Source organism: Fundulus heteroclitus, chromosome 19 (assembly GCF_011125445.2).
Source record: "Fundulus heteroclitus isolate FHET01 chromosome 19, MU-UCD_Fhet_4.1, whole genome shotgun sequence".
NCBI classification, from domain to species: Eukaryota; Metazoa; Chordata; class Actinopteri; order Cyprinodontiformes; family Fundulidae; genus Fundulus; species Fundulus heteroclitus.
The window spans coordinates 10734020-10756194 of NC_046379.1; the positions used below are offsets into that span (position 1 = coordinate 10734020).

The window sequence follows — 22175 nt, forward strand, 5'->3', positions numbered from 1 at the left end:
ACAAATAAAAACAATTGAAATTACAGGTTGGAGTCTACCAACAGAGGTAAAAAGCCAACAGAGGTGGATATTTTTGTAAGACACTGTAGATTTAACTAATTGTTGGAAGTGTTCCTCTGAGATTTTGATCCTTACAGACACATTATCATCACATGGCTGCTGCAGACAGCTTCATGTTCCTGATGTAAATCTCCAGTGAATCCACACCCCAGTATAGCTCTATTAGACTGACATCCGGTCACTGTGGAGGCCATTATAGTATTGTGAACTTATTTTCACGTTCAAGAAACCAGTTTGAGATGATTTGAGCTTTGTGACAAGGTGTGTTACCTTGCTGAAAGTTGGTATTAGAATATGACTACACTGTGGTCAGAAAGAGATGTCTATGGGCACCAACACCACTCACCTAGACTGTGGCATTTGAAAAAATGCTCAGTTGGACCCAAAGTGTGCAGACAAGGAAAATATCCTCACACCATTATACCACCACCAGCCTAAACTGTTGATGCAACAGTGGACAGGTCCATACTTTTATGTTGTTTATGCCAAATTCCGACCGTACCAAGTCTCATTGGAGCAGGCAATGTTTTTGTACTCCAGTTATGATAAGCCTGTGTACTTTAGCCTCAGTTACATTGTTTTAGTTGACAAGATGAGCATCTGGTGTGATCTTCTTTGTGTTTCTGTGCATTCTGAGAGGTTAGTCCACATACTTATAACAAGCTATAACAAGTAATTATTTGACCCAATGTTGCCTTTTTATCTAGTCTGGCCATTCTCCTCTGATCACTGAAATCAACATGGCATTTTGTTGCACACAACTACCACGCATTGGATATTTTCTCCATTTAGATTGTTCTGTTTACCCCAGGAGAAAATCCCAGTAATTCAGCATTTTCCGTATCAATTAAGCCAGCCCATCTAGCGGCAACAACCATGCCACACTGAAAGTCAATTTAATCCCCTTTCTTCACTATTCTGAAACCGTGTTTTAAAGGTATAGTGGAAATTTTTTTATCTTTGAGTTCTGGGGGGATCACCTTATCTGTTGGTTGTCCCACATGCCAGTCATAATACGTGTTCACGTAATACCAGTGTGCGTGTACGTCCTTGTTAGTTTCCACATGCTGGCTGCCCATGCACGCTTCTACTGTTTATGTATCCAGTTAGCTTCAGTTTCAGCCGTTCATTGTAGCTCCGCTGCTCTCGCCTACACTTTAGAAAATGGCTGAGAGTCACATGAAACAAACTGCGTACACGTTTGTGAGAAGAAGAGGAAGACCTCAGTAGAAAGAAATAAGACCAGAGTGGATTTGGGATATTTTTTCACGCGATCCACCCCCATAGAGCGGAAAAGCAGGTAAGCTGGTCTTGCCATGCACGCTGTTATTCAAAATGGGAAATGGGCATTTCTTACCTACATTTCTGGAAAAATTGTCCAGTGTATCTTTAACTTCTTTACAATAAGTTGCAGTTTATTGGCTGATTCCAATTTGTGTTAACAAGCAGTTGAATAGGCATACCTAATAAAGTGGCCAGGTTCTACATATGGAGAATGTATTATTTTAAAAAAAAAAACAAAGTTGCAACTAAACTATAAGGCAATAATTTATTTGCCATATCGGACTTTAAAGTCCGATATGGCTTTATGATTCTTATTGGACTTGGTTCTGTTAGTTTCTCCAAGTTAAAATTTGGAAATGTTTAACTTTTCAGTATATTTGGCTTCAACAACTCATGCCATTCTAATGGAAGATTTTTTTTATCTTTGTTTTAATAACATAACAGAACAAACTGAGGAAAGCCAAGTCCAAGTATGTTCGTATGATACCTGGAAGACCTAGTTTTTATTGCAGAGGTGCGCCATATAAAAAAACTTAAGAACCACAGCTTTAAAGTTCATGTGCACTGGCAAACAGCAAGAACCTTCTGTGTTTAAAAAAAAATTAAAGGCAGCCAGCATCTGTGCACTGAGGTTCAGCAGCTGGTTTTTGACACCCTGCAAACAAATTGCCCCCAGGGAACAATAAATATCTACCGGACTGAACTCCAGTAAAAGCCACTCTATAGGCCACGCATAAGGAGAAGTTGAGCGCCGTCAGCCAAATATTATATAGAATCTTTAGGAAACACATAAAGCACGATGCTTCTGTATTTTCTGCAAGTTTTTCTCTTAAAACACTGAAGTTCCCACCGGTTGCTGAGGTCTTTTTTCCTGCCTGCTAATAAGCTTTATTGAGACACAGCGGCCTCCCCTGCTGGGCTTCCCTTGGCACATGCATCTTTCTGTCACTCAGGTCCGAATTTCCCTGATCCCATCGCTGCAGGAAGACATGCCCGTCGCTCCGACACAACAACTAATTACTCTGAATCTTCTGAGTCGGATTATGAGGGTGTTGAGGATGATGAGGGGATGGACGGGCAGGATGAGAGGCATTACTTTGACACATCCGCCCCCACCTCTCACATGCTTTTTCAGGTTGCCTCCTTCATCTAGACCCACTTCTGGTCTCTCAGGTACACTGACCCTGTTTGGTCGACCGGGTCACAGCGGGACCATAACACAACTTTCAGGACCCTATTCCCAAAAAAGCCTTCCTGTGCCAGACATTCCAGTTACCCCTGGCAAAATGAGACAAAATTGTGACAGAATGCAGGGTGTTATTTTACTCAAAGCTCAAACAGCACTGGGTGTTTGCTGTAAACAGCGTTGCTTTTAATGTGTAATGGTGAAAGACCAGGTGTCGTCCTGCCTGGACCTGTTAAGGATCCAGATGGCCCTTTACATCATTTATATCCATCGTCTAACTCCTAAAACATCCCCAAAAAGGAAGAGTTGCGTGCATTTTGCTAGCAAAGCGGAGATCCTGTAGTTTATGTCATGCGTCACATTTGTTTTCACACTTTCGTTGCCCTGGCAGCATATTCAAAACAATGCGTTATTTTGGTCTGGTCTGTCATGGATGGGTGTGGTGGATTCTAAGGGTGGGCTTTCAGGAAAAAGGCAGGAATGTGAGGAGTTCACATAATTTCTAATAAATAAGCCCTTCACTAGAAAAGCCACATGACGTATCCAACATAAAACCACATGGTGCTGCGGGCAGATTGAAGCAGAGAGAAAATGCAAGGAGAACATACATTGGTGTTTAATGCATGTATGTGGTGGAAATTAGGAAAAATACATTCATTTGATTGCAAAAATAATATGCATCCGCTTTTTATTTTTTCTATAATGCAATGGCAAAATTCAATGTATTTTATTTTTTAAAACCTAAATAACACCTGAGTCTATTCTGTAGAATTTGCTGCAACAGCAGCTGCAAGTCTTTTTGGTGTAGGCCTCTACCAGCTTTGCAGACCTCAAAACTGGATGGAGCGAGTCTGGAAACATCAATTATCAGGTCACGCCACAAATTCCCTATTGGCTTGAGGTCTGAACTTTGATTTGGTCATTCTAACACATGAAAATGCACTCATGCAAACCATTAAATTGTGGTTCAGTGTTTATGCTTCTGATCGTTGTCCTGCTGGAAAAGGCTTTATTCTAGCAATTTCAACTGCATGTGCTAACCTTTGACTGTTGTCAACATGATTTCCTGAAACAGTAAATCATTTTCCTTCTATTGTACTTTCTCAATGAGTGTACTATTTTTTATGGAGGAAATGTTGTTTGCCAGGTAAATAATACTCTAAAAAAATCTCTATCATGAGTAGGAATGACATCTTTAAGCCCTCTAATATTTGTGACTGTAATGTGAATAGACAATATCAGTGAGAAACTGCTCTGTTTTGCTAACAAACCCGTCATCAATCCTTTCAACTCTCTTTAACCATGTGCACATTTTGTTCTCGAAAATCAGTGAATGGATCTTTTATCATCAAATGCAGAGAAACCTGTCATCTCAGTTTATGTCACACAAGGTTCTGCTACCAATATTGATTCTTTTTCTGCACAGACACATGAAACTACGCGCACACACAACCCCTATGACCCTTTCCCAGTCAAACACACAGACACACACTTGCTGAAACACAAACAGACTCAATTTTTGCCATATGATAGTCACTCTGACCCGTCTGTACGCTAAATGAAGCGTGTTGAGGCTTGACTGCCTGCCAGGCGAGCCATGATAACATGTTTTCAGGCCTCTGACTTTGACAGTCTCGCTGCGTCGAGGCATCGACAGACACATCGGCGGCGCTGTTTACTCTGGCACCTCGGCGAATATCAGAGCGAACATTGTACAGCGAGCTGTAGGTTAATCATTATTCCTTCTGTTCAAAGTAAAGGCACTGTTTGTTTCCATGCAAATTTGCGTGGTCGATAATAAATGTTAGGGCTTCTTAAAAAAATTCTGACTTTAGCATTAACTTAATTTTCACTGAAGAAAGAAGACTTATAGATAGTACCCCCAACAGATGATGTTGAATGTTGTCGATTCTGTCTGCTGTCTGTCTACTGTTTTCATATCAATCCCTCTGGAGTCTCTCAAGGTTCTGTTTTGGGCACCCCAGATTTTCCTTGAGCTCATTTCAGGTAGTGACACTGCCTTGCAAAGGGACTCATACCCATGAACCTTTTTTCTAATTTTGTCATGTTACAACCACAACCATCAGTGTATCTTGTTGGGATTTAACATTAAAGACCAAGACAATCTAGTGTCTTATTGTGAAGGGGAAGGCCTCTGACACATCATTTGCAAATATTTGTCCTGCTGAAAGGTGAAGATCTGCTACTGTTTAAAGTGTTTAACAGAGTTTTTTCCAGGATTATCCTTTATTTAGATGTATCCATCTTTCCAACAGCTTGTTAAAACTACTGCCCCCTGTCGGCAGTTGGACATCTCTGCACCCGGTCTGGCCCTTTTCCCCCAGAGAAGTGCACTGCAAAAACTGATCTAAAAATAAGTAAAATGTTCTTAAAGTTTGTGTATTTATCCTTGATTTGGGCAGGTAAATAAGATTATCTGCCAATTGAATGAGTATTTTGACCCCTAAAGTAAGATAATTAGACATCCTGCACTTGAAATAAGATGATGGAGATGAATTGTTCCTTTTTTAAGTGCAAAAATCTCATTCCATTGGCAAATCATCTTATTTACCTGCTCAAATCAAGGACAAATACACAAATTTTAAGAACATTTTACTTATGTTTAGTTCCGTTTTTGCAGTGTGGTCACACATTGAACAACTTCTTTTGTAGGAAATGACTCTCTAAACAGAAACTATATTTTAACACTTTTAATCTAAAGTAGCCAGAGAACTGGTACAGTTCAGTAATGAGGCTCTGTTAACAGGTATTGACACGAGAAAAAGGAATGTGCAAGAGCCCAGAATGCTGGTCACATGAGTCTTTATAGAAGCCAATCTCCTCCTCCACGCTCCTACCGTTGTCGTCAGTGGAAAACGTGTGTCCACTCGGGTGTAATCTAAGTTTACATGTTACCTGCAATAACTTGTTTCCTTTATTAGTCCCATTGCCCATATCTTTGTATGCCACATCCACAATGCCTGTGAATTATCTGTTATTTTCTCAATAACTGCTTTCAACAGCTCCAACAACCTGTAGCTTCATGTAATATATAACAAATTATGAGTTCTCTCTCCCTGCTGGTGAAAAGCATGCCCATTGCCTCTTGCTGCCACTATAGCAGTTTTCTGCCAATAAAACTAACATAAATAAAATTTAATTTTGGTGTTATCTAAACCAGAGCACCCTATTTCTTTTCTTGCAAAATATCTTTCTTGCCACGCTTTCAGAAAGACGGAGTGCACAACTAATAGTTGCTGTGGAGCTATAGCTCCTCTATAGCCAATGTATGTAGGTTTATTTTATATTTTGGTAAACTCTTCATTTTCAGATGAGGGATTAAACAATGTTTTTTTGTAAGTTTTTCAATACTCAGGATATATTCCACAACTTTACCCTTCACTTGTTTGCTCTGTTCTTTGGTCCCTTGTTTGTTCACCAATGTTCTATCACAGTTCTATAACAAAACTCTGAGGTCCTTTTCAATAAAAGCTGTATTTGCAGTATATTCAGATTCACTATTGGCTAAATTATGTGCCTTCTGAAGGCAACTGATTGCAGTAGATTTTATTTATAGGTAAAGGGAGCGGGAAAATAAATACACATCACACCTTTTAGGCTCTTAATTCTTTAAAAATCTTGACATTTACTTCATCAATTCTGCACTACTTTGTGGTAGTCTATCACAAAAAAATATCACATATTTTCAAATACATTAAAATTAGATGTCTTAACATGACGAAATGTGAAGTTCAAATGTCCTTCTGAGAAGGAGTGTGTATGCTGCCCTCCTGAAGCTTTTTTTCTCCAATTATGATTTTTTTTTTTATCTTTTTGAAAGAAAAGTTTTGCTTTGCTAAGCTATGCCTCTTTTTCCTGTCTGCAGCATATGTGGTGATTGCAAACGGACAAGTGGAGTGTCCCAAAGGTTTTAAAAGGATGAATGCCACACACTGTCAAGGTAAGTCAAAAATCAATGGAAAAAGTTATTTTGTGAGTGCTAGTTTATGATTTTATCCTCCTCGACATATGGATAATCACAGTGCTGATAATCACAGCGCTGAATGCTATGTTTGTTTCTGTGCATAAACGGATTTTGAGGACCTCTTTGACATAATCCCTGTTGATCTGCCCCCCATAGGAACCAGGTCAAGACCACAATTAGACCTGGGTTAAGTGCACAGCAGCTCATGAGCATCTTGGTCTACTGTTTTAATTTGACCTGTGGTTCATGGGATAGATAGCGATCGGCACATGTGTTGTTTTTTGCAGGGAGCTTTTTCTGCGGTTTAGTTTCTCTGCAATTCATTAATGTTCGAATAGAAGAAAACCGGCTTCAAAGCCTGCAACGTAATCTATCTGTATGTGGTAGTAAACTTCAAAGATCACACATGCAGGGTTCTCTCTCACTGAAGCATCATGGGGATGGCAAATTATCAGCTGGGTGTACGGTCCAAAAAAAGCAATAACCATCCATAGCGTCCGCTCTGTGGATAGTCCCCTACTGAAGTATTCAGAGCCTTTCTGTTTGTTCATAGTCTTAGTAAGCAAGCGATGTCTGAAAATCAAAGGAAAAAAGTTCACAGCTTGAATTTAGGTCTGACAGCTGATGTTGTTGCTTAGGATAACAAAAAACAGTCTGCTCAGAGCCGTGCCACTGACTTGATTAACAGTGTCATAATCCAAGGGGCAGTGCTTGCTGAAGCCTATGGAGTATAATAACAGAATGGTTCAGTGGGCAGATTTGGACACCTCCGTGACACATCTCACCATCCGGTTCAGTAAGTTCAACATACTTTCTGATCTGAACTGATTTCGTGGGGTTTTCTTTGATATCTCGAGCACAGAGAATACTCCAAACAGCTTGCTTGTACAAGTACAGATTCATTTTCCAGTAGTGCGTCGTCCGGCCAACATTTGCTGAAATGTGTTTTTGTATTATTAATACTTTTCTTTTATGAGCGTTTCAAGCTGTTTCAACCTCACAGTCGCTCGTTCGTTCTGTTCCAAACAGACCCATAGATGACAGTGACCCATAATATTTACTGAATTGCTTTAAAGTCTGACTTCTAGTTTCACATCTCACTCCTGCAGCCAAAAGGACAAAAAAAAAAAAATGCTTCTTGTGTGAGGTTTTCATTACTCTCAGAATGGCGTCCAGCATGCCAGAGTGTGGCTTCTATTTTCAGCTGCTTGTTGGGTGTTTTATTGGAACAGCGCAATGCTTGTATCATATTGGGTAATAGGCCTCATCTACTGCTGCTACAGAGGCTTGCAAAAGTATTCATGGATCTCAAACTTTTTTCACATCTTTTCATGTGGCAACCACAAACCTAAAGGAGCATAGTGCATGTTTTGAAGTTAAATATAACTTATTTTCTTTCCCATACATGCTCTTACAGTCGCCCAACATGTAAAATGAGTTATCCTCTATTTACTGCAGTTACCTCTATATGGTGGCTGTTCGGTTCATGAGAGAGTGATTCGAGCCGAATCCTCTGGGCGTGCGCATGGGTGTGATGTGCCGCACGCTCCCGTTCACCTGGCTACTTTGTTCAGTCTCCAACGTAATCGATGCATCAGTGAGACAGCACCGGCAAACTTCAATATTTACAGCATTCTTATCTCAGAAGACATCACGCCTCTAAAAAAAGGGCTGTGCAGTTGCAATGGCAGACGCTTTTCCTCTTTTCCCATGCAAGTACACAACACTGGTGCCATTCAAACTTGTCGGCAGAGGGGAATGACGTCTGCAAAAATTCGCTATGCTTCATTAAAGGAGCAATAAGTGAGATATTTACTGTAAAATCAACCTAAGTCATTCTCATTTGTCACCTGGGATGGAAGTAACATTCCCTATAAACAATCGGTCCTCTCCATCAAGTTTTTCTACTTTCAAACTGAGCGGTATGGTACAGAACCAATTCGGTTCAGTGTGTGGCCCGTGTTTACTTCCTGGTTTCTGAGCGTTCATATGAGAGTTCCCAAAACAGAGCGCAGCATTTGGTATTTCATGTTGACAAAAGAGCAGAAGCCTGCAAACATGTAAGCCAGAAAGAGAAGTGGACCAGAAATAGAACCGAATACAACATCATATACCTGTCCTTTGGAAACAAAAATCCAGTGGGGTTTCACAACAGCAGGGCTGGTGACGATGGCAGGATGTTTTTCTGATTTGAAACACTAAATTATTATTTATTGTTCCTTTAAGTATATTTTTTCGATTTTTACTTTTAGAACCACCTTTTGCTGCATTTACAGCTGCAAGCCTGTTGGGTTGCAGCTTTACAAACTTCGCAGATCTAGACTAGAATTTGTGCCGCATTCAATTTGCGAAATAGCTTCAGATTGGATGGAGAGCATCTGGAGGGTGAACCCGCAACTCACAGTCTCAAGTATTTTGGAGCCTCCAACAGCCTGCTCTCTATCCATCTTCCACTTAACTTTAATTCAGTCCAATTCAATTTTCAATTGAAATTGTTTGTATATCATCAATTCACAAAAAATTTATTTTCAAGGCACTTCATTTATAAAAGTTAGATACAAATAGTCAATTTCATACATTCCAATTTGATTCTTGTCATCAAACAGTCATGTAAAACGTTTACTATCTAATGAGTCCTAGTCGACTGCATTAAGCGACCGACTTGTAGCAATCAGTTCTCTTTAATGAGCGTCTAGAGATCGAGAACAGCCTCATCTATCGAATATGCAGCAATCGCTCACACTGAGCATGTATGTCGCAGCACCACAAAGGAAAACTCTCCTTTAAGAGGAAATAGCCTCCTGCAGAATATGGCTCCGTGTGAGCAGTCGTCTGTAACAAAGAACTGGAGGTTTGAGAAGACAGAGCACGAAAAAAAAACTTTAACTAGCTTTCCTTTTCCTGCAGAACATCCCCACAGAATGATGCTTCCAGCACCATGTTTCACAGTGATTTTAAATTACATTTGAGCCAATACGTGATATTTTGGCCTAATCTGACTCGAGTGTCTTCTTTCATATCGTTCACGAATGTTCCCTTCCTAATGTTTGAGACCTTTGGTGAACAACCGTTTAAACAGCTGATTAAATGACATACCTGTCGACCCTTTTTGCTGCTAAATTGACTTGAAATCGACACTTTTCAGTTCTTTTTATAGATCCGTCAAATAAAATGCCAATAAAATGTTTTGTGATACTTCCGGTTGTAACATGGCAAAAATCTGGAAAAGATGAGGGAGTATGAATACTTTTTTTGATGCGTGCAAAAGCTGCATCTTACAGGGCCTCAGTGAGTAGTCTGACTTCAGAGATGATTCCTTATCTTCAGAGGCCGCTTTGGGGAAACTCGTCCAGCTGAATTGGCCATTTGTAGCAATGCTTGTTAGATGAAAGGTCCACAGAAATGCATGTGCAGCCTCTGTTGTGGGTGGTAAACTCGCACTGGTAGAAGGTCGTATTACTCATATACCACTTCAAAGAGCAGTTCATGGGAGTCTTGCATAATTCTTTTGACATTTTGGATTATCTAACTAAAAGCTACCAGTAAATTTAAAACACTCACATTTGACATTCATCATCCTAACTACTGCCTGATGTGTCGATATTAATTTGCCCGTTATGTTTCTCAACAATGGCTTTTTGTTAACCGCTGCTGACAGTCTTTAAATAGATGTAATTTTTTGATCCAGTTGTTTGGTCTGGTTTGAAGCTTTAAAGCCCGGAAGAAGCCCATAGTCCCCATTACATAAGGGACCTAGGCAGTGTGGAAAAGTGTGGCATTTCAATATTTTCCATTTCTGAACAAGAATAGAAAAAAGTGAGTATAAAAAATATTTTTAGATTTTATTCACAAACCCATTGTCTGTTCTTCCTTTTTTTCAAGTGTCCTTCCTTCTATTCATCCTTCAATCTTCTGTATATCCTTCCTTCCTTCCTTCCTTCCTTCCTTCCTTCCTTCCTTCCTTCCTTCCTTCCTTCCTTCCTTCCTTCCTTCTATTCATCCTTCAATCTTCTTTATATCCTCCCTCCTTTCCTTCCTTCCTTCCTTCCTTCGTTTCCTATACTTCTTTTCATTATTTCTTCATTCTTCCCATCCTTTTGTCCCTTCCTTTCTTCTTTCCTTTCTTTCTTCCTTCTGCTCTTATAGCCTTTCTTCTGCCTTTCCTTGTCTTCTCTGGACTTGTCCTTGTGTTTCCTTCCTTTCTTGCTTCTCTCCTTTATTTGCTTTCTTTTGTTTTACCTTTCTTATCTTCATGTATTCCTTCCGTCCTTCCTTCCTTCCTCCTGTCCTTCCTTCTTTCCCTCTTTTCTGTCTTATCACCTTCCTCCTTGTTTCCTTAATTCCTCCGATCCTGCCTGCTCTCCTTCCTTCGCCATCTGTGTTCTTCCTTCCTTAAGGGTTTTGCAGGGTCAACATTTAAAACCTGTCCACCGTAGAAATATCTTAGATGTCGTAACGAGTCATTTAGTTTTAAAACAGGCTCAAAGAGCTGAGAGCTCTGGAAAAGTTTTACATGAAATATGTGTAGCAAGCCTGATTAGAGCTGATGCGTACTGGAAAAATCCGCAGACTTTCTCGCCACCGTTCATAAACAATTCTACAAGTGACTACAAGAGCGCTGCTTTTCCAGAAGTCAAGAGGAGGCGAGATGAAATAAGGTCACAGAAACTGTTTGACACTTGGTGAACATGCCTCTTCACTCGCAATTAGACTGTAAAAACAATCATGTTAAAAGCTACTTACACCAAGCATGAGCAACCAAGCGTGAACTCAAAACAGATCTTGAGATTAGTGCTGGTCATGACAGGTTGTCATGAAAGTCAGTTTCAATCCCAATCATCCCAGCAGCAGACTGTAACAATAACGCTAATCTGGGACCCGGCCGAACGGCGCATTAAAGACCCCATGTGACGAAGGCTGACCTGAACTCTGACCGGATGCTGCTTAAACTTAAAGTCACTGCAGCACCTGCGCTCACAACGCTGACCAAAAGTCTTTGTAGATGAAGGGAGGCCGTCAGTGGTCTGCTTGATTGTCTTTACAGCATGTGCTCCATCCTGGACTCATCCGAATAGATAGCTTATGCTAACACGGGCAGTGGTGTGTTTATACTTTGATAAAACAGAAATGGAGGCTCGGGCATTATAAGGACATTCTTTGATTGAACGCTCGGGCCTCCTTGGAGAGTTTGAAAAAAAAGCGTGAAAGGAAACAGAGATAGAAAAGAAGAAAGCACAAGAAACAAAAGGAACACTGTAGCATTCCTTGGATTTGCTCATTCCTCAGAATTTATCAGCCTCAAATCCCTTATAAGCTCACTTTTTCCAGCAGGAAGCAAAACAACCAAACAAGAGCAGATTAATTAGAATTGGGGGAAAATCTGTGGTGGCAGGCTGTCGGGTTGCAGTCATCAAAGCGATGGGAAAAGACCTAATGATATAGTCTTTGTTTAACACGGCAGAACAACAAACTTTGCCTGGTCCCAGTGGGATTGCATGACTAAGCACCTCAAATATGTCCCCTGTGCTCCTGCCTCGCACATTAACTGGATTGCATGCCTCTGTTTGATTTACTGACTCAAGAGTAGACAAACCCCTGCTTCGACTTTCACTTGTTTGTATAAACTCGAGATGCCGTGACATCACTAGACCCTTTATAGAAGAGATACTAACATGACTTCCCAGACTTCAGATACTGTCATCGATGTAACATTACCTCACTGTCGGTTTTTCTGTCTTAATGTGCGTGTTTGCGGTTAAATCGCTGTCCCTACCAGACTACATCTACAAGGATGGACCAGACATTGTACTTCTGATGATATCATAAAAAGGCAGAGGTCAACTTATCAGAGTTCTTTGAATTGCATGTTTCTCTGTTTTTTTTCTTCCTCTTGATTTGACTGTTTTATAGTCAGACTAATCCTTTAGTGGTGTTGTATCCTGCCGAACATCAGAAGTTATATGTGAATATATAGATTTGGGGGAGGGGGGGGGAAACCAATAACAAAAAAATGCCTGGAAATATAGCAGAATCTAATGGCCAGATTGTATGAGTTAAGAGATCATTTTGAGCCAAGTCCTTACAGTAAAACATGTAAAATGAACATGTCATGCCGGTACCAGCTACAAGTCAAAGCACAGAAAATGAAAATGTTATCGAAAAGTTAATTTATCTTAGAAATCCAACTATTCAACAAAAACTCATATATCGTTTAGATTATTTTCAAACATAGTGATATATTTCAAATGTTTATTTCTGTTCCTTTTGATGAAAATGGTGTATAATGAAAACCCAACATTGCACAGGAACCATTTAAGACCAGCAAAAAAAGGATTTTGAATACAGAAATGTGAGCTTGCTGAAGCATATGTTGACTCGATACTTTTGCTGAATTGCTGCATCTGACGTGTTAAACTGTGGCTTAAGCTTTGGGTTGCTTTAACAGCTTGTCCATTGTTGGCTCTGATGTCTCTCATCTTCCTCATCACAATACTCCATAGATTCTGGGTTTTAATTCAGGCCTGTTTGCAGGGCAGTCGATCACTTTGGCCATTAAAAAAGGTATTGCTACCTCTGTCCATGTGATCAGGTGCAGAAAAACTTGAAAGACTTTGCACCACTAAGCAACAGTCGGGTCCTTTTTTCTTTTCGGCCAGGATAAAAGACTTAAACCAGCTGATTGTCTTAACTGAAGCTGCCTAATGATGATCCTCACAGCCTGTTGTGGCGTTATCAATCTATATGCAGCAGTGGGTTTTTTTAAGTGTACTTAAAAGTCTTGTAATTTTATGAAATCTCACATCATTGATTCATTTTTATTATTCTTGTACAACAGTCAATGAAAAGAAATAGACCACTGGTGTGTTCCTTTAAGGAAGAACATATGTTTACGCATTCAGGGAAGGCCTCCATGTTTGACTGACTTTGCAAACATCTTCGACAGGCCGAGAGAAAAATATATTCCTTATGCATGTCTCCCCCGCCCCCGTCATCACTCCTTCTCAATTTTAAACAACTGTACAACCTTAACGTTTCCAACTTTCATCAGCTCTCAACAGACTCAAGATCTTTCGCGAATGTTTTAATGCCTGTCTAATGATTTTTCTTTTCTTTGACTTTCATCATCCGTGCTGATCTGCAGGCACAAACGCTTTGTGTACTCCCCGGGAAGTACAGTGCGCTAAATTTGACATTTAATGTTTATTTAGGGAGTTCAGTTTGAGTTCAGAAATGACTTCATGGTTTTTTCCAGAATCGGAGAGTGCTCTTTGCGGCATGACTGACGAACTGTGCTTTTTTTGCAGACATCAATGAGTGCCTGTTGCCGGGGATATGCAAGAACGCTGAATGCCTCAACACCAGAGGAAGCTACAGGTGCACATGTAAACCAGGTTATATGTTAGATGCTGCCAGGAGCCACTGTGTCTGTAAGTATTGATTCGTTTCTCAGCCGTATCTCTGATTTTAGACACAAGAAAACGCGTCCTGTTGTGAATCACTAGCATCTAATGGATCTTCTGACCTCCCCTCAGCTGATAAGGCGGTGTCCGACCACAGGGCCTCGTGCTACCGGTCGGTTTCATCAGGAATGTGCTCTCTGCCTCTTGTTAATCACATCACTAAGCAGATATGCTGCTGCAGCCGTGTGGGCAAGGCCTGGGGAGACGGATGTGATCGATGTCCTTTGCCAGGTTCAGGTGATGTGTTTTATGAGATTTTTGTCGCGTGACTTTACGATGTCTCGAAAGAAACTTGCTTCTCCGTCTTTGGTTTTATTGTTCAAGCCAAGATACTCGTTTCAAGGATGGAAGTTTCCTTGCAGATAGAAAACCTAACATGTAATGTTATGCAAGGTCTAGCAATGGTCGGTAGAGCACAAGCAAATAATATTTACCCCTCATTCACCATTCTCCTGTCTGCCAGGCATGCAAAGTATTTCAAAATAAATAAATGTGTTTAGAGTGGAAAAGGACCAAAAACATAACAGTTTTCATATTTCGGAGGCTACATAATGGAGGGAGTCAGCCATGTGTTATCGGTCCAGCCCTCAGAGAGAAACCCCGCTAATGTACCGAAAGCAAAGCCGCGCAGCAGAAATCCACTGATTTGCCAAGTGAAACATGGCAAGTAGTTGTCATCTTCTCCTCCTTCCAGAGCTAATCTTCAAAGTCTCAGAGAGAAACTGAACTGATTTAGTGGAGTGTCTGTCCTGCCAAGTGATTCCTGGGGGTTGTTGTGGTTAGATCTATACTCGCAGACCTCGGTCCTGCACATAGTCACTGACTTATTTCAGGCAATGTCTCTGCATGGCTGCTAAAGCTGTTAAAGCCATGTTCTCTGCAAAGCCCTGGACTTAGTAATATGAGATCTTTCAAATGTACTCTACACTTCTAATGTGGATCCTCATCATATATGCCCTCATTTCCCTCTGCGTCAACCCTCTCAGTAGCCTATCATTTCCACATTTCCTTCCTTTACGTCCCCCAAATATCTGTCATTACTCATACCTCTATTTCAGGCTCCTCTGGCACGGAGTTGCCAGTTGCAGGTCAGGTAGGGGACACAGGGTTTCTCGGTTGTAATGGATTCACCAGTGCCGGGGTTTGTTGGACTCAGACACAAAGAGGTGCAGCCTGTCTTCTTTTGATCCTGCTCGCCAATCCCCCATTAGTCACTTGCTCTTGTGCCTCTAAACCAGCTCGGTTCACGGGTCAGTCAGTGTTATACAATCCACTACTTGCTCCAAAAGCATGGTTGTGTGTCCGTAGGTTTTAGAGTGCAGATTTTACACCAATCTTTCTAAAATCCTGTATAACCTGTTAGAGGTGGAGGTCCACCCTCCAGCAGGACAGCAACCCCAATTGTATGGCCAGAGCTACTGTAAGGGAGGTTTGCATAACAGCATGTCAATGCTAAATGCAATATATTAAATATTTTACAAAGACGAATGGGCAATATTCTCATTCTGGATATGTGCAAAAGTGATAGAGATATTTCCCAAAAGAGGTGCAGCAATCAAATACAGGACACATTTTTCAGTTTTATTTCCACCTGCAAATAACATAGACCAAAACACCTTGGGACAAAATGTGAAAAAGGTTTAAGAAGTATGGATACTTTTGTCAGATACTGTAAAACTTTGGGGATAGTTTAAAACTCATCATGGAATTGAATATGATCCGAATTTGTTTTTTTTTTTTTATTATTTATTTAAACTATTCTGCTTTCAGGGCTGATTGATAGTACAACAAACATCTATATTTGAATTTTAAAAACAGGAATTGGGTTCAAATCATTGCATTGGAATTTTCTCCAATGCACACATGATCAAAGTTACAGACACAGGCTCAAATATGTACATACAAAGAGAACAAAAGGGGTGACAAAGCAGCCAAAATGCCTAAATAAAGCTCCGGAAAACCTTAAGAAAGAATAAAAAAAAAATCATCAAACAATTACAAGAAAGTCTCCAAACAATTACAAGAAAGTCTGGCTCCTTGGAGCAAAATGTGGTCCAATTAAGTTGGCCGAAACCATTTGCAGAGTGCTGCAGTTAAGTACAGTTCCATCGCATTGGGAGGTAATACATGTATGACCAGTATACACATAAATGTGCAAAAAAAAGCATTATTTTCACTGTTTCATAGATGGCCTTAGCTTTTGCTGCGACAGTGAGCTTTAGTAGGACTAGCTCTTACTGCGGAGGTGATGGTTTTCATCACTTATTGTTTGCTCTTGTGCTTCCTGTCCTGCAGACCACTTCAAGGAGATCTGCCCAGCTGGTCATGGATACACATACTCACGCTCAGATGTGCAGATTTCTCTCCGACAGCTGGATGACGATGAGCTGCAGAGCACAGGAGTGACCCTGGGGGAGCATGACTCTGAGTTTCCATCCTCCCAGCCTTCGCGACACAACAACTCCCCTCAAACACCCCAATTGTACCCCGAGACACCACGAGTGCCTCAGTACCCTCTGAATCCACGATATCCCTCACAACCAGAACGGGAAACGCCTGTACCGCAAGAAGGTAACTATTTGCCTTTTTGTCCGATAAGCTAAAGATAGACAGGATGTTTTGATTTCCCCAAATCAGTTTTTATACAGCCCATTTTTCAAAGTTGTTTTCAGTCTTTCCCATCAATTACAGCAAAACCCTATGGGCTTCACAGCACCTCACAAATATTATGGACCGAACATCTATATCCTCTGGATTGTCTGTGAATATATCTTCTTGACTTAGAGCTGGAGACTTAGTTGTGCTGGCAGCGTCAAGACATTCAGATTTATTTGAGCACACAGTTCTATAAATATTCAGGGATCTTTGTCCTCATATCCAAGGATCGTCATGTCTCTGTCTGTGTTTGCATTTCTTTAGCATCCATTGTTTGAAATAGCACCCAGATAAAACCTTTTTTTCTTGGCTTGGCGCAGAGAATATACAGTCACGGATAACTTGTTCCTGTGTTTTCACATTATAACCACATACTGCATTGTATTTATTATTTTATTTTTTATGAGATGGGCACACATAACACAAAAGTAGTGTGTAAATGGTGCATGGTGTCAATGCTTTGTAGAACCATCTTTTGGTGTGATTGAATCTCTGAATTGGTTTATAGTGTCATTGCCATTGGACCTCTGCAGTTCCTCCAAAGTTACCGTGGGCCTCTTGGCCCTGTTTATGATTAATGCTCTCCTTGCCTGGTTCTGTTAGTTTAGGTGAACGGCCATCTCCCTTGGTAGGTTTACAGTACAGGAATACTCTTTATATGGTCAGAAAATGATTGGTTTTGTAGCCAAATCCTACTTTAAACTTCTCCACAACTTCATTCATCACCTCTCTGGTGTGATTGTTGACGTTCTTGAATGCTGTTTGTTTAGTAATGTTCTTTCACAAACCTCCTAGGCTTTCGCAGAACAACTTGATCTATACTGAGATTAAATTACAGCCAGGTGGACTCTACTACTGAAGGCCACTAGATTTTATTTAGAGGTATCTGAGTAAAGATGGCTGTGTACAGATGCTTGTCACACTTCACTTCACTTCACCATGTGCCATTTCGCCTCAACTTGACAGTCTTGCAAGGATGTTGTTTTGCTCTATCACTTAAAATGCTAATAAAATACAATGAAAGTTGGAGTTGCAAAGTGACAAACTCTAAATATATTCAAGGTACTGCACATATTGTTAACCTTTTTTTAATCAGGTTTAAAGACATGCAGGAATGTTCTTGTTTAGTCAAGGTTTGCGACTGATGAACCCGTCTTTCTTTCTCTCGTTCTATTTTGCAGATGTGGAAATTCTGATGTCGGTAAAAGCATTTTTTTTGTCTCTCTCAACCTTGTGGCACATTGTTCTGAAATGTTTTTGTGAGGAGAATATGCGTAATTTGTGTTAGCTGCTGGGCTTGTTATGATTATATAACATATTCAGACCACATTTAGGTAGATATAGACACACCAGACTTTACAAAGGACAGCAGGCATGAACAGGGTGGTGAAAAATGCAGCCTCCATTGTTTTTGACGGGCAATATTTGTTTGTTTTCTAGCCGGCTGTTGTGACTGACTCACCACCGAATTATCCAGGTATTTTTTTTCCCCCTTCTTCATTTTATCCAGTCTAACAGTACGGCAAAACAAAACCCAACTGTTGTTTAAGGCCTCTCATGGTTTGATTTAGTATTTGAGTCAGGCGCAGACATGTAATGTGTTTGCTATGAATTTCCTCTGCTCAGCGGTGGCAGTCTCAGTCCCTGCCCTCACGCCAGTGAAAACATTGACATTAAAAAGTCTGGAGTTTGCATAAATTCAATGCATCATCTTGATTTATTTTAGTTCATTGTTTTTATATGCTAAAAAAAAAGGTTAATTAATTTTTATACTGTCAAGCAATGAGTGGCAACCTGATGCTGAATGAGACAGCAGGTAACACTTAAGAATAAAGGTACACATCATATGCTGTTCTAAACTTTAAGGCATTACTCATAATGATATCATGCCTAAATTAATGCAGGGAGGTTATATCATAAAGTCCAATTGCTCCCCATGACCTAATAACCAATCCTCTGTGGATTAATTTGGTTACATCACAGTCAATAAATCATCTCCAAAATATAGATAAGTTGTACCTTGATTGGGAACGAAATTAGCTGTTTTTCCTTAAGTATTCTTACTATATGCCTGGCTTTGCTTAGCTGTTCTATAATAACACCACAAACATGTGCTTTGTATTAATACATGAAGTAGGGATGTTTATGTTTTATGTTCCAGATACCAAACTGAGTCATTTAAGAATAGGAACAGGCATTGGCAAGTAGAGTCCTAGTCCAAAACATCAAGTGTGATGTTATATATGCAGAATAGTAACACCATTACAGTATAGCATGGTCTATAAGTATTGTCCCCTTTAACTCCCTGACGTTCTAGACACCGCACAATATCGTTTTCTTCTTGACAGTAGCAGATATTCTGACCCCAAAAGGTTTCCTTTTAGGACAGAATTATGTTTCTTTAGATATATTTGACTTGACATGTACAGCTTCACATTTTGCTGTTGGTGATTATCTTTCCATGTAAAGGAAATTAAATGCAAAGCTAATACTAGCATGATTACACTTTTTTGATATGAATTGTTGATAATAAGGCCATTCCAAAAGTAGTATGTCTACTTTTTGTTTTGACATAACTGTTACTAGTTCAGCTATTCTAATACTAGCATATCTACTCTCTGTTTCAACATGACTCAATGATAACTAGCTATTGCTAACACTAGCATGTGTACTTTGTTTGGATTTGAGTTGTTTATAGTTTGGTTATGCTAAGGCTAGCATGTCTACTTTCTGTTTGACTTTTGGATAACTAGGCCATGCTTGGACCAAAATTAGAGGGTTACGGTGGGTCGTGTGATGGTTGACGACGGGACACTCGCTTCTCCTTCTACTACTTTGTCTGTAATGCTAACAGCACCACGGCCATCTACCGTTATAGCATATGTTGTGTGCATCATTTTGACCACATTTATAAAACACTGAAATCAGCAAGGACAGGCCGTCCCACATGGGGACTGTCTATGGAAATTGGTGACGTCTGGTCATTCTAGGTTTTGGTCATAAACTCACAACTTGCTGCTTTTCATTCTGAGTAAATTAAGTGCCAGGCTAACAGCAAGTTTACTATATTTTGAGATGACTTGTTGGTATTAAGACAATTCTAGCAGTATTATGTCTACTGTCTATTTTGATGTTAATTTGGCTTTTCTAATAGGAAATGCTTCCGAAAGGCTTCACTCAAGCGTATCTATGCTCTGCTTTAAAATGACTTGTTGATTATTCAGTAATGGTAAAGCCAGTGTGTCTATTCTGTTCAGTTATTCAAGTTATGACTTGTTGATAACTAAACCATGCTAACACCAGCATGTCTACTTTCTGTTTTGATTTATTTTATAGATAATTTAGCTATGGTAACACCAGCGTCTCTACTCTGTTTTCTTATACCTTGTTGATAGTTCAGTTTTGATAATGTCTGCATGTCTGTTCTCTGTTTTTCTTAATAACTTTAGAATTTGGCTTTGCTAACACAAGAATTTCTAGTTTGTTATCATATAAGTTACATAAGGCCCATATTTCATTTTTCTTCTAATTAACGTTGTGCAGCCAAAACCTACAAAAACAGTTGCATTCCTGTCTCACAAACTTAGCACTTTACTTTAAACGTTGTAAAATTTTAATGACCATGGTTTAAGCTGTGCTTGGCAACAGCTGTCAGAACACAACATGCAGAGCAGTTTACATGCAGTAGCCAATAGTCCCTTTCTGCAAAATGTGAAATACTCTTAAATTGTCAGGGAAACAAGTATTGGAAGTTAAGGTTAGTCACGGACTTTGATATCAGCCATTAAAAAAGTGCTTTATTGGGGCTCCAATCAGATACTTGGAATCATCTCTAATAGTGGTTATACAAAAAAAATCAAATTAGACTGTATTTATATATACCTCAATGATTATAATCTCTAGTTTCCTGCAGGTTGTGATTATCAATGTGATGCAAAAACGTTTGATCCCTGGTTTATGGAGAAATGTGAAAAATGCTGCATCTATTTTCTCATACGTTTTTACAAAATGACTTCATAAATAATTAAAAATCATTGCTATTCTAATAGAATATGGAAAATGTAAGGTTACAGAAATCTTCTTATGAAGGATGTCATAAAAGACAACGTTTTAGTAATTTTTGTGTGGAAATCAGGCAAAATTGGTAGCTTTCATAAAGCAATTACTTTAATTTATCTTGTGAAAAGGTACAAATGTTAAATATAACATTTGTACATTTATTATTTAGTGGTACAAAGTTGGTTTAAATTTTGCTCATTTATAACCCTCTACATTCCTTTTTGTAGAGACCTCTTCAAATTTCCCTGACTTCAACTCGAGGCCAGATTTAAAGGAAACAAGCCCTGGAGTTTCCGTCCCTGGTAAGACATGAAGTTAAAAAAAGAAAGAAAGCAGTTAAAAAAAATAAGGTCTGTCTAACAACAGTACATGCGTCTTAAATCTAAATTGGCTGATGGGAGGAGGGCTGCAGCGCTACCATTTAAAAAAAGAGCCCAGTTCTTCATTTTTTATGTTTTCTGTCAACAGCTGGCAGACAGCAGGACATCTTATAAGGCATTTTTGTAAGCTTACCCAAAGTAAAGCCGGGGAGAGCTTTATTTGACCCGTATTTCAGAGCCAAATTGGCTTTGAGCTGATGTGCTTCACAGAGGGTAGGAGAGCAAGAAACCAAGGGAGATTGTGCCTCTTGGAAGAGTCTGTCATTGAGTGGACAGGGGCCAAATTTACAAAAAGTGGAGGAAGAGACAAGGAAGGGGGAAGAGGTTTGTTCTGTGACAGAAAAATTGTGACCGACAGACCGATTAAAGGGGTAAGAAGAATTACAGATCTCATGCAGAGATAGTGCTTTTCTCCTCAGCCAGGAATCAAGTCATGTCTCGGGTTTTATCTCATTTCTTTTGGACGGAAGAAGACATGAACCAAACTAACGTTAGGCTTGGTGGTGCGTAACCTGTTTCTTTGCTTATAACTCTTTGTAAGAGTGCCACACCACCTGTTAGAACACTACACCGTTGTAAAATCAGTCCTCTCATCCAAGTCTCCACCTATAAACTAGCAAAATTGTTACCCGCAGAGAAGCACCATGTGTTTCTGGTATGCACTTTTTTATTTTTTTTTTAAGGTCCCTTCAATGTCGGGTCAGCAATGTTCTCGTCTGCTTTCTGGGTAACGACCGTGCACATCTTTTTTGCTTTTTCATAGGCATCAACAAGTGTGCTACTTCACCAAGCATATGTGGCCGTGGAAAATGTGTTGCTCTGCAGAACGGATACACTTGCGACTGTGAGCAGGGATTCCAGCTCAATGCATTGCAGAACAGTTGCACTGGTGAGTAACAAAAAGAGTGGGAGACGCAGTTAGCTCTAAATACATCAGAATATCTGAACATATGTAATGAATTTATTATAGACTCATCACACACACAGTGATTTACAGTCATATTATACAAATTACAATGGGTGTTCCCATGACTTGTTTGTCAGATATAAAGTACCTTTTGAAAATAACAACCTGTAAGTAGGTATTGAACATGCTTTTTATTAAA

The 22175-nt window shown here is 39.8% G+C and overlaps 1 protein-coding gene across 3 annotated transcripts in view; it reads left to right on the top strand.

Moving 5' to 3' along the window:
- LOC105916778 (latent-transforming growth factor beta-binding protein 2) overlaps window positions 1-22175 on the top strand; it is a 140793-nt gene that overhangs the window by 73559 nt on the left and 45059 nt on the right. For all 3 annotated transcript variants that reach the window (XM_036150700.1, XM_036150701.1, XM_036150702.1), the window contains exons 9-16: window positions 6417-6491; window positions 13820-13942; window positions 14048-14212; window positions 16271-16546; window positions 17812-17831; window positions 18071-18107; window positions 20917-20991; window positions 21833-21958. In XM_036150700.1, the coding sequence (XP_036006593.1) occupies window positions 6417-6491; window positions 13820-13942; window positions 14048-14212; window positions 16271-16546; window positions 17812-17831; window positions 18071-18107; window positions 20917-20991; window positions 21833-21958 (897 nt within the window). The remainder of the gene's footprint in view (window positions 1-6416; window positions 6492-13819; window positions 13943-14047; window positions 14213-16270; window positions 16547-17811; window positions 17832-18070; window positions 18108-20916; window positions 20992-21832; window positions 21959-22175) is intronic.